The 12,778-nt window shown below is 41.3% G+C and overlaps 1 protein-coding gene across 1 annotated transcript in view; it reads left to right on the top strand.

The window, feature by feature from the left end:
- LAMA4 (laminin subunit alpha 4) overlaps positions 1-12,778 on the top strand; it is a 102,262-nt gene that overhangs the window by 20,750 nt on the left and 68,734 nt on the right. Inside the window, exons 2-3 of the mRNA XM_063124767.1 lie at positions 5,986-6,087; positions 8,137-8,261. Coding sequence (XP_062980837.1) covers positions 5,986-6,087; positions 8,137-8,261 — 227 coding nt within the window. The remainder of the gene's footprint in view (positions 1-5,985; positions 6,088-8,136; positions 8,262-12,778) is intronic.

Genomic DNA, 12,778 nt, shown 5'->3' on the forward strand with positions numbered 1-12,778 from the left:
GCAGGAGCCCTGCCCCCTTTTGTACCTGCAGCTTAGAGTGTTGTGAGGAAGAGGGAATTTCACCAGGTGCTTCATGCATACAAATGTCACCTGCTGAAATTCCCTTTTCTATGCAACTGTTAATGTTACAGGAGCCCTATCCTCCTTTCCTTATGGTCACGCTAATGGAGTGTGTCCTGAGCTCCAACAGTTGTCACCACTGTTATAGACCATTTTAAAGCAGTGGTGTAGATACTGCCTACATTAAATATGTGTGCAACTGATCCTCACTTTCTTTCTTTTTTACCATCAAATAAGCATGTGGGTCCCCAATTCAGATCAGGGCCACCATGTAGGGGAGGTCAAAACCTTTCCACCCAGTCACTCCCCCACCCTCCTAAATAGCCTTCTACCATTCAGGGGCTAAAAAGTGGTGGTGGGACTCCATTGTCACCAAAGGAGTATTATTATTTTTTAGATCCTGTGCTGGGGAGGGATGAATTTAGGAGAGGGAAGCAGCAGGGTGGAAAGGGTCCTAGATTTCAGCTCATCTACAAATCAATGTGGAAAACGTTTTATCTGATTTCCTGGTAATATTATTTTAGCAATCGTTTTAGATATACTACATAATATCCTCTTGGACTTGGTAGAAGATATAGAAGATATCAGAGGAATAAAACTGTTTATTATAAAATGCTATGGTACATATTTATAGGTTGTAGGTATTATCTTGTGGAAACTTAGATATGGTATTCTTAAGTTATTTTATTATTGATAATATTAATACATACTTAAAAAGAAATGAGCTTGTTTTTAATTTTATTAATATTTGCTTGTATGCTATTCAACTTACAAAGAACTCGGAGCAACTTGTGCAAGGTTTCCAGGCAGTCACCCATGCAGACAGGTTGTCAAGCCAGACTCACTTAGTTACAAGAGTACAAATGTGTCATACACATAAGAGACCTTTTGACAATATGGTCTTAAGACTATCTGTTGTACTTTGGAATTGTTCTTTGTAAAGCTGAATGATATACTTGTTGTTGAAGTTAATGATTATGAATAATGTCTGATAACAATAAACTGAAATGTGGGTTAAAAAAAGAAGAGTGTTACATGCTAAGCAGTGGCTAAGGGCAATTTACATTACAATCAGGGTAATGTGATGCACCATTTCAACAATCCTGGCTAAAATTTATTTACCCAACAATAAAAATGCTGCCATCCTATGTGTGCACAAGTAGTGAGCTGCTCAGCCATTTTGGGGGGATAAAACATAGCTACGAGTGAGACTATGAAAGCAGTTTGAAAACAGATCTGGAATGTGTCCTGGGCCCCAACAGTTGTCAGTACACTTCAATGCCATTGTAAAGTGTAAAGTGTAAGTTTCTCCTTTGTGTGTTACTGTGAAATCAGGAAAAGGTGATATGTCTGTGTCATAGTGCTCTGGATAATGTGTGCAGTCACCATTAGTGAGACAGTGCTCATGACCCTTAAGGCTTGTAGTGAACTTCTAAAAAGAGTGCAACCCTATACATGTCTGTTCAGGAGTAAGTCCCATTGAAATCAATAGGACTTAATCCCAGGAAAAGGGTAAAGGACGTCAGTTTAAGGGGGTATTGCTTTTGGATTGATGCCCTAACAATGGACATCTCCGAGATCAGATGTTTCTGATCATGCCAGTTGGACAGGAGAAGCAACAGAGACTTTTCAGCCTCTTCATCTTTGCCGTATTTCCCATCTAGATGACTCACTCTGCCAGGAATAGGGACAGAGGCTGAGAAGTCTTTGGATCCGGCGGATTCACAACCTCTTCTCTCCCTGCCTGTTGGCATGCCCCCATCCCTCCTGCTGCTGCTGCTTCCTAAGGTTGGAGCTTCAGAAGCTGCCTTAGTCCTTTCTGCAGCAGCTGGCAGGAGGGGCTTCACAGGTGAGTTGGGGCAATCCCTGTTCAGATTGCCCCCTCTGAAGTTGTAGCTCTACAGCCTTGGAGGGGAAAATCCTCAGCATCCTATGACCCCCACTCCTTCAGATACCATCTAGGAGCCTTAGGATTGCTCTCTGGAGGTAGTTTTGAGATTGTGTCTAAAGCAGTGGATAATAGTTGCTCTGTACCAATAATTCACACTGGGCTGGAAGTGTACATGTACTCAGGTGCAAAGGAGCTCTCATTTGTCAGACATTTGGTGCGTCAGCTCTGCTTTTAGGTTTCCTGTGCTCAGTTGGTTGAGCTGAGGAAACAGGGACTTGGTTCACATGACACACCAACCCATCATGGATGTCCATCCACGATGGGTTGGCCTGTCATCCAAACCTGTAGAGCTTCCTGAGGGGTGGGTTAAATTTTTGAAACAAGCCATAACAAAAACCAATGGCTTGTTCCAGGGGGTGTTTTACCCATGTTTTGGCGTGTTGTCCGAACCCAGGACACCCAAACCATCATGGGTTAAGAGAAGCGGAAAGCGATTCACTCAGCAAAAATGGCAAAAACTTCTGCACAGTTGTGATCACTCTTCACAACTGTGGCCAAGGCGCCTCAAGCCTCCCACACCAGTGGTAATCCTTCTAACAGTGCCCAAGTGGCACTTTGGAGGCTCTGTTACTGATTCTCCAGCTTTTTTTTTTTAATGCCTTTGTGTTCCATCCATTTGTGCTCTGATCGGGTGGGGAAAGTGGGATGTCTCACACTTTTTTTATGAAAAAGACAAGATGCCATCTCGGGGAAGTGTGGACTACAAGGAGGCACCCACCCCAAGGGTTGGGTCCACCCTTTAAACCCTGGGCATCCTCTTTGGATGACGTTAATGTGAAGGACTGTTCCATTTTTTGATGTTATTAACTTCTTCATGGTTAACGTCTACAGTGCTATTCCGATAGTCGGATTGACAGCTGCCAGGAAAACCATGTTCCTGTTCGAATCCCCCCCACACACACACTGTACTACTCCTAAGTGATGTTTTTGCTCCTTTCACCTTTCTGTCAGTATCGTTGTCAGTTTTATCCCTATTCTCATTGGCTGCTTCCCCATATATATATATATATATATATATATATATATATATATATATTTCTTCATGGTACTATAGCACTATTCCGTTATTGTGCTATTGCAAAAGACCAAGGGGGAGGGGGGAAATCGGTGACCAAAAAGGGGTAGCGATTGGATCAGGGAAGGTGTTGGGACAGGCAGATAAGACGGGTCTGCTGTGCAGGACTCTGGGATACTGGGTGGAGGACTGAGATGGAAAGACAGGGAAGGAGGTAGGAAACAAGACGCAGCAAGCCTGATCGTCTGTCAGGCACACAAACTATGCACTCTGGGTTGTTCCGTAACTTGTCACCCCATGATAGGCTAATTTGTTGCGTAAAAATGCCCAGGATTTCTCATAACCAGAGAATGAGGCACCAACAGGCAAGCTGGGTAAGTGGTTCAGTTGGCACACCTGATTTGCCAACTCAATATTGAACTCTAGGCTGTGCATGGGGAGGATGCCGCCTGTTACTCAGACATCGCAATGTACTTTTTAAACAGTATTTTCCATTGTACACACTTCCTGTTTTATGCTGAAGTCTGCTTTGTTTCTGTTTTGACCATGACACTTCCTTTCATTTATACATCATGTTTTGTTATCTCTCAGTTCTCAACTTCACACTGTGCCATAAACGATGGCTGATGCAAGATAAGGAAGCTAAAAGGGAAGAGAAGTAATTCCACATATTGTCTGGTTTAGGTATAGCAACATTCATAAAGGAAGACAACAATCACAGCTTTGGTATTATTGAGCCACAGATGTCTTGTGCCTTAAACACACACACACACACACACACACACACACACACACACACACACACACACCACCACCACCACCACCAAAATGCAGGTGTCAAAACAACATAAAATATGTTTTTGGGTTTCAAGGGCTTATAGTGATTAGCAAAACAACTGTTAAATAAATCTCTTCATCTAAGAGCTGAGGAAAAATAATAATTGCCCCCCAGGCTTGTACTGACTTGCATAGAAAATAAATGCTTTAATCCTAAAGAAACAATTGAAATGTGGACTTTATATTTCAGCCCACCAACTGTTTTTAAAGTTCAGCTACAGGCCAGTGAGTGGAGAGGTGGTTAAAGTTGTTCATGCAACAGAGAAATCAAGTGCAGCCTGCCAAATCGATTCTGTTCCCTACTTGTATACACACTCCAATCAAGGCTTTTATGCACCAAGGAACATTAAGAGCTCCATCACACCTACTTTTTTCCCCTGCTTTGAGTCTGCGGTTTCCCCCTACGTTTCCTTAGCAAGTCTAGCGCTGGGCACTTTCACATCTGTGCATTGTTGCACTGTGTCATCTCATGTATCTTTTCACCTGTATCACTATTGTGCTGGCGAAATCTCCCACCCCGCCCTCTTCGTTCTCCTTCCTCCTGCAGATAGATAGATAGATAGATATATTTCTGCGCAAATACAATAGTACGGTAGACTGAAACTGCACAATTACAGTAAAACAACACACTATGCTTTCCCCTAAGATCATATTAACAATATAAGTGAAGAGAAAGTATTGCAATTAGTTTTTGGAGAAGTTTGTGGTCAATGTTGGTATGGCAATGGGAAACCAACATTGTACTGGTCAGGAAACCTAGACATGCCCACTCAGGACTAAGAACCATAGAGTTGAATGGGACTGAGTTTGGGCACGGGCGTTGGCGGCTTTGCTCGCCTTCTCCACAGAGTGTTCAGGCACCCCTCTCCCTCCCCCTTCATGGTTAAGCAGTTGAGCAGAGAACCACCCTGCCCTCCTCTTTTGTCAGCAAGACCACTCTTCAATACACATGCCCCCAACAAAAACTGAGATGGTCTGATACAGTGCAAGGACAGCAATACACGAGACTGAGTAGTAGCTGTACTGCACAAGAAGGGGGGAAATGGACTTTCCCTGCTCCAAAATAAGATGGAAAAGGAAGGGGAAGAGGCAAGATGAGCGCAGGACACAGACAGGGATGACGTCATGTGAGTACTGCGCTGCAAAAATGCATACCAGGCATGGTGAGAGTGCGATAAATCTTGATGCAGCTTACTGGCATTCAAACACTCCTCCACATGCTCTGAAGATGCATCATTTTAGTACTAAAGGCATTAGATGGAACACCACTGTGTTCTCCCTATAAAATAAGAAGAAACAAATACGAACAATTATACTCAAATTATTATAATAATTGGGCATCTGAATTAGGAAAGACAGCATTCTGGACCTATTTTTCCCCATTTGCAACTGGCATAGACCTTAATAAACTTTCTCTTCTGATTTCATCCATGCAAGAGGGCAGCCAAGCTCCTAGAACTTAATACTCAAAGTGACAACATCTAGATCAGCCTTCCCAAATGTGGTGACTGGCTAGGGGATGCTGTGTGTTGTAGTCCAATACATCCAGAGGGAAACAAATTTCACATTTTTTGCTGAACATGACTTTAATTTCAAAGGCACCGACTCCAAAGGCCTGTTTTATTAGTCTTCTAACTAGGTGGTCATAGAAGTACAAGAATGTGTTTTATCTGAAGAATGTTTGTTATCTGTTCAGTAATAAAAAATTTGCTAGAGGCGGACATCCTTGTGGCTGATAAAAGTCAGTGCACACAACTGTCTTCCTTTTAACCTGCCATTTAACTATCCAATCAGCGAAACATATGAGAGCCATTTAGCTTCCCAATTTTTCTCATGCACTACTTTCTCATTCAGTTCTTTCATTTCTAAACTTCCTCACCAATCTCTTTTTCTCTGGCATATATCTGTCATTGATTCAACCATCTCTTCCTCTCTCTCTCTCTCTCTCTCTCTCTCTCTCTCTCACTCCGCTGTACGCCGCCTGTATCTCCTGACACCAAAGGGTTACTCAAATGCAGAGAAGGGTTTTTTTTGGGGGGGGGGGAGAAACCTGAAATATAGGACATCTGTGGATGTCCTACATGTACACATATTAAATGTTTTCCTTGTGCTTTCGTTGCAGAGATGCCAAGAAGGATTTTTCCTAACGCTTTCAGGAGAATGCAGCCCTTGTAATTGCAACAACAATGCATACAAGTGCCTTGATGGCTCTGGAGTTTGTCTGGTAGGTCATCTTTCCTGGTTACTAAATCTGTGAATCCATTGCTCCTTGCAAGTAGTTATGAATGGAATCTGGAGTGAAAAGTCAAATCATTAACAAACAAATTGCATTTCTGTGAGAAAATACATCCAAAAACACATATTTTAATATGTATTTATACACAATACATATTATTGTGTGTGGCTTTTTAGAAGAAATTTCACATTAATGGGGAAAAATAGGGCAGAACAGACTTATGAAGGAGAAATTGACACAGACCAGAGATAGACTGATCCTTCATTGCTGTTGGGGACAAGAGCAATTTAAGGGAAAACTCACCCATTTGTATGCTCAGTATTTTCCCCATGTTTCCTTGTAAAGTGCCCCTGCACCAAATCCCAAAAATTGCATGTTTGGTGGTAGTGGGGGTTATTTTCTGAAAGGAAAACCTAGGGGAAAGATTGGGTTCACAGAGTTCGGCCCACGGAGTATGTGCGTGTGCTCTTTTGAAATCCATCCAGAAGAGTGAAATTTAAAGCTGCATGTCATTCATTTCACAGTGAGAGCGTTGGCAAGTAGTGAAATGGAATGAGACCGGGATACCTTCCTGGGAAATGTTTTCTTTAAATCATGTCTGATGATAGAACAGATACAGAAAATAGTATTCTGCCCAGTCACGTGTCTCGAATGAGATGTGATAAGTAAAGCTTCCACAAACCACAAGTGTTTGTTTTGTTTTTTACAACAGTACTAAAAGTAACTGTTAAGGAGTTGCTTGCTTGAAAAAAGGGAGATGAAAACATTTTCTTCTCTTCCATTTTCGGAGGGCTCCATCACACCAGTGTTTTATTGCACTCTCATCATGCCTGGTTTGCGCTTTTGCAGCACAGCACTCAGATGACATTGCGCCTGTCCTCTTCCCCTCTCTTTTTCATGTTTTCCTACAGTGGGGAAAGTCTGGATTATTTCCCTAAAATGGAATTAAAGCGCCCTTCAGCCCCTGTGTAGTGCCGTCCTGTCGCTATTTCCTTTGTTGGGGGCGTGTGCTTTGAAGGGAGAGCTTGCTGACAAAAGGGGAGGGGGAGGCAGTTCTACTCATCCAGCACCATATTGAGCCAACAGACTTGTGTTGAGTCAGTTGAATGGACTTTTACCGTTAAGTCGGTAAATCACTAGACAACAAAGCCAGAGCAGGGGGGAGGAGCCCACACCCATCACAATTATACAACCAATGAACTGGAGACAGAAGGAGAAGGGGTGGGGCAGGGCGTATTGGGAGAGTAAACAAGCGAAAGGGAGGTTTCATTGGCATAGTGAGATACCACAAACCCACATGAAAGGGTCCATTAGCTTGACACACTAATGAAATGGAGCTAGAAATCGCAGAGGCAAACCAGGGGGGAAACATAGGTGTGATGGTGCCCTGAAGCTTGCGACAATGTGATGCATCTGTATGTCAGACATCATGAACATTTGAATCCTGAATAAAGTGACCCACACCAACTTCTCAGTCACTGCTGCTAACCTGTAATTTCCCCTTTCAATCGTTATCTTACAAAGAACGATCAGTTATTTACACCTGGCTGCATCCTCTTTGAAATCTATTGATAATTTTAGGTTAGCCTACATGTACATCTGTAAGCAGTTTTGACTCTGAGTTGGCATCAAGAAATATGAGATGTTTATTTCAAGTACATCCAACTCTGCCTGCTACCAGCTTCTCTGATGATAGGAAAGTCCAGGGTTGTACTGAGTGAGCCAGAACTGGCTGCAGATATATGCCTTGAAAGATAGTGGTAATCTTGTAGGCTGTGCTTTGTCAACACACTTTGGCAGGCCAGGCTTGCTGTTCAAAATAGCTCTATTGGCAGTGCGCTGCCTGTTACAAGCCCTTGCTGTTTAATCAGTCAATACTGATTACTGGTTTGGTAATTGGGCATAGTACTTTCTCACTGTGCTTGCCAAGGGTGATTACTTCAATAATTTCTGCTGGCTTTGAATGAGAAGTGCCTTCTTTTACTGATGGCAAGTTCTTGTTCTGTCTCTCTCTCTCCCTCTTAAAAAAAAATGCAGGATTGTCAAAGAAACACAACTGGGGACCATTGTGAACGATGTCCAGATGGCTACCTGGGAGATGTTACCAGGGGTGCACCCAGTTTCTGCCATCCCTGCCCTTGTCCCTTGCCACGTGTTGCCAAGTATGCCACATGGATTTTATTTTATGTTATTGCCTCTCATAGATGCCCCTCCTACTGCTAAGAATACTCATGATGAGCAGATTTGATTAGACTTCCCAAGAGAGGGGGAAATTTTGACAACCCTTGTAGGGTGATCATATGATGGCAAATCCGGGAGGGGGAGGGGAAATCCGGATTTTTTTTCAAAGAGCAGCTCTAATGGGAATTAACAAAAATGCTTATAACTCTGTCATTTTTTAAGATAAAGACATGAAACTTGGCATAATAGTAGCTCTTAGGAAGGGCTTTAGTTGTACCAAATTTGAAACAGATCCATTCATCCATTGATTTTTTAGGAATTTTTTTAAAATTGAGGTTTTAAAATTATTTTTAAAATCGTCATTTTTAAAGTTAAAGAGATGAAACTTTGTACCATGATAGCTTTTAGGTAGAGCTTTAGCCCCACCAAATTTGAAACAGATCCGTTCATCCATTGATTTTTTTTAGGAATTTTTTAAAAATTGAGGTTTTAAAATTATTATTTTTAAAATCATCATTTTTAAAGATAAAGAGATGAAACTTTGTACCATGATAGGATTTAGGTAGAGCTTTAGCCACACCAAATTTGAAACAGATCTGTTCATCCATTGATTTTTTTAGGATTTTTTTAAAAAATGAGGTTTTAAAATTATTTTTTAAACTGTCATTTTTAAAGATAAAGAGCTGAAAGTTGGCACCATGAAAGGTTTTAGGTAGAGCTTTAGCTGTACCAAATTTGAAACAGATCTGGGGGCAGTAGCAAACCCTCTTAACAACAACAACAGCTTGCAATGAGTGAAGATACAGTCAGAAAAGATATTTGAGGGAAGGGGAGAATGTAACACACAGAGTATAGCAAAAGCTTCAAAGTACAGCAAAACCTACAAAAGTAGGAGTGAGTGAAGTTAATTTCAGATACATTGAATCTCTCACTTGTTCTTTATTTCAGTGATTTTAACATTAGTATGTTATGTAGAACAGATTTGTTTTAAATGTGTGCTGTAAAATCAGACATGTGACCAAGGCTATGTTTGGGTGGGCACGCCCCCTTGGTACTGGACACGCCCCCTTGGGGGCGACCATGTTGTCCTCCTTTTTGGTTTCCAAAATATGGTCACCCTAAACCCATCTAAACAAAAGAACAAGATAAGTTTGTTTTCTAACTGTTTGCTTCTTCTTCTTTTTCTTTCTTTTCTTTTGTTTTTTTTATTTTGTTTTTTGCTTTTTCTGTTTGCTTTTTCAAACTTTTTTTTACGTTTGAGAAAATGCAAAAATTCCCCAAAACAATGGGAAAAACATGTAACTATATGTCAGAAACAGGAATTTTCAACTTTGACCAGTGAATATGTGTGTATCCTCCAAATAGATAAGATGTACATTTGCTGGTCATTCTGCAGAATTCTGTTGCTTTAACCATTACATATTCATGTCTATTTCTCAAGGTTCACTATTTATTTTATTTTTATTTTATTTAAAAGCTATATAAGCTGTATTTAAGGAAATGTACAATATCTAAAAACACAAAACGCAATAAAATGATGATAAAAAAACAAGAATAAAATAGAATAAAATCCAAAATTAACAATTAAAACCAGATAGCACCATATATACAATGGCACCCAATAAAGTCCAGACTCAGTTATAGGCCTGCTAAAAGTTCTGTAATGGTGGTGAACGTTAATTGAAACAGAGTTTTATAAGTGAGAGGCCACTGGTAAGAAGATCTATCCCTGCCAGCTTAATGTGCATTAATGTTTATTCATGTGCGCTATGGCTGTTATGCAGATATCCTATACGTGCCCTGAGGAGATGTCTACCTTTTTCAAGAGCATTTATTTCATTAACTAGTTTTATGCATAATATTGTATTTAATGTTGTTCCCCACCTCGATCCAGAGGGAGAGGCGGGTAAGAAATAAAATTATTATTATTATTGCTGTTGTTGTTGTGCACAACAAAACCAAACACTGCTGTTGGGCAGACATATCACAAGGCTTCAAACCAATGCCTTTCCAAAAGTGAGAAGGATTTGAGAACATAAGAGCAGCCCAGAAAAATGAAATTTTAACAAAAACACAATATTTACTACGTGGCATGTCCACAAATAATATGTTGAATTCTGGATGAAGTGCTGAACACCACAGCATGAGGGAAGGTATCTTCCCTTTGTGGGTAGATAAACTCTCCAGTATGACAGAAAATTACATTCCCAGATAATAGCAACACAGAATTCCTGGTCATTTATGTAGTGTAACTTCTGAATACTTCTGAAATCCAAAACAAAACTGTGGCTTCTTATCTATGTAAATTCCATTGTGATCTCAGTTTTGTTTTGTTTTTAAATGCCAGGCAGCCTCCATATGTAACAATAGGATGGTAATATTTGAGACCAGTTCTGAAATCATGTGCCTGTGTACATTTTTAGATTTGTTTACCTTTTAAGTGTTTATATGAAAATTAAAAGACCAACATGAAATAAATGGCAGAGGGGAGATGCGCCACAGTAGTTAAAGAAAAGCTACTAATACAAAACTTACTGAGAAGTTTAATTACTCTGCTACATCTTTGAAGAAGAACAAATTTAAACCGAGGACAAACTATTCTAGTTCATTGAGCTGTATGCCATACAAACTTGCAGACTGCCAAATTTGCAGAACAATCTTCCTCTCTACAGAATAACCTGAGGATCCTTTTCAATCTTTGTGTGAAATTTAATGGCAGATAATTAATTGCAGAACATGAAATGATCTATGCTCCCATTGGGCAAAATCTAACTAACTAGTTCCCTCCACCAATGGAAAGTTGCCTTCAAGGAACAGGGAAGGGGGCAATGTTCAGTGATTCCTTCTCTTCCCAGAGCTCACTCCACACTGGTGTTCTCTGGAGGATTGCAGGGCCTTTTTATTTTCCCAGTTCAAGGCAGGCAGCCTGCAAGAGCAAATGATTTAACAAGAACTTAGTGCAGACAGCCTATAAAATAAGTCTGGCATGCCATACAAAGCCCAAGGGTTTCCAGTGTGATAAACTAAAGAAAAAAAGGGGGGGATCCTACACCTCCTCTACACAGAACTTCCAACCAGTTTGTGATGCACGTGGAGAGCACTCCAGCAATGTCCTTCAGTATCTGGTTTTGCTCTCATAGGAGTATAAGGCAGCTTCCTATGAAAATGTGAGACCAGAAAGAGTCAAACTATTCCTCTATCTAGCCCAGTTTTATCTACTCTGCAGGCAGCAGCTCTCCAGAGTCTCAGGCCTCCTCCATCACCTGCTACTCGGTCCTTTGCATTGGGACCTTTTGCAAGCAATGTGCTCTGCCACTGAGTTACCATGGCCATGTCTACACAATGCAGTTATCCCAGGATCAGCTCAGGAGCATCCCTGTGCATCCACAGTGGTGTGGACGCCCATCCTGGCTTCTTGCCACCTCCTCCAGCTTTCAAAACAGGCACGGAGCTGTTCAGGGGGCTCCATGCCCTTTGGGGGTGGGGCAGCAATTTTGCCATCCCTGGGATGGTGGGGGGATTGGCTACAAAAGTTTTTTTAAAACTTATCTTTTCCCCCGGATTGAGGGGGGAAATGGCGCCCACGATGTCCCTCTTCCCTTCTCGGACGTCGCACAGCCATATAGAAGCTGGGGGAGGATTGCAGAAGCAGGTAAATCCATTATCCTCCCCCCTCCTTCCCACTACACCCATAGGTGTAGATGAGCCCCATCTATCACCATATATTTTTCACACCTTCCACGCAAAAGCTGTATTATTTATTTATTTGTTTATTTATTACATTTATATACTATCCCATAGCCGAAGCTCTCTGGGCAGTTTACAAAAGTTAAAAACAGTGAACAACAAAAACCAAATGCAGCACCTGGTGAAATTCCCTCTTCATCACAACTGTTAAATATATAAAATTTAAAACCATAAAAAGCATAAATTACAAACACAAACAGACAAGGTTGTATCAGAGATGTTCATTTGTTGTAGCTAAAGTAACTGCAGCCTTCTCAACTGCATTGGGTTTTACAGACTGCTCCCTCATTGGGTGACCATATGGAAAGGAGGACAGGGCTCCTGTATCCTTAACAATTGTAGACAAAAAGGAATTCTAGCAAGTGTCATTTGTATGCCTGCAGCACCTGGTGAAATTCCCTCTTCATCACAACAGTTAAAGCTGCAGGAGCCCTGCCCTCTTTTGTATCTGGTCAAGAGATTCATCATATTGAATGGGAGATAGTTATATAGAAACACAGAGGGTCATTCAGAAGACAAGAGCTGGGATGGGATGCTGTACCTGGCCATGGCACCCGAACACATGCCCACTTTATGTTTACAGTGATGCCATCCCATACCAGCACACACATCCATATCTGGATGAAGAACCACATGCAAATGGGTGTCTGCACACATGAATCCCCAACACAATCTAGCTGTTGGGTCTGCACACATGGAGCACTTTTTAAAAAATGCTAACCTCCTGCACATCAACAGTTCTGGAGTCAGG

This window comes from Elgaria multicarinata, chromosome 4 (genome assembly GCF_023053635.1).
Source record: "Elgaria multicarinata webbii isolate HBS135686 ecotype San Diego chromosome 4, rElgMul1.1.pri, whole genome shotgun sequence".
Classification (NCBI taxonomy): Eukaryota; Metazoa; Chordata; class Lepidosauria; order Squamata; family Anguidae; genus Elgaria; species Elgaria multicarinata.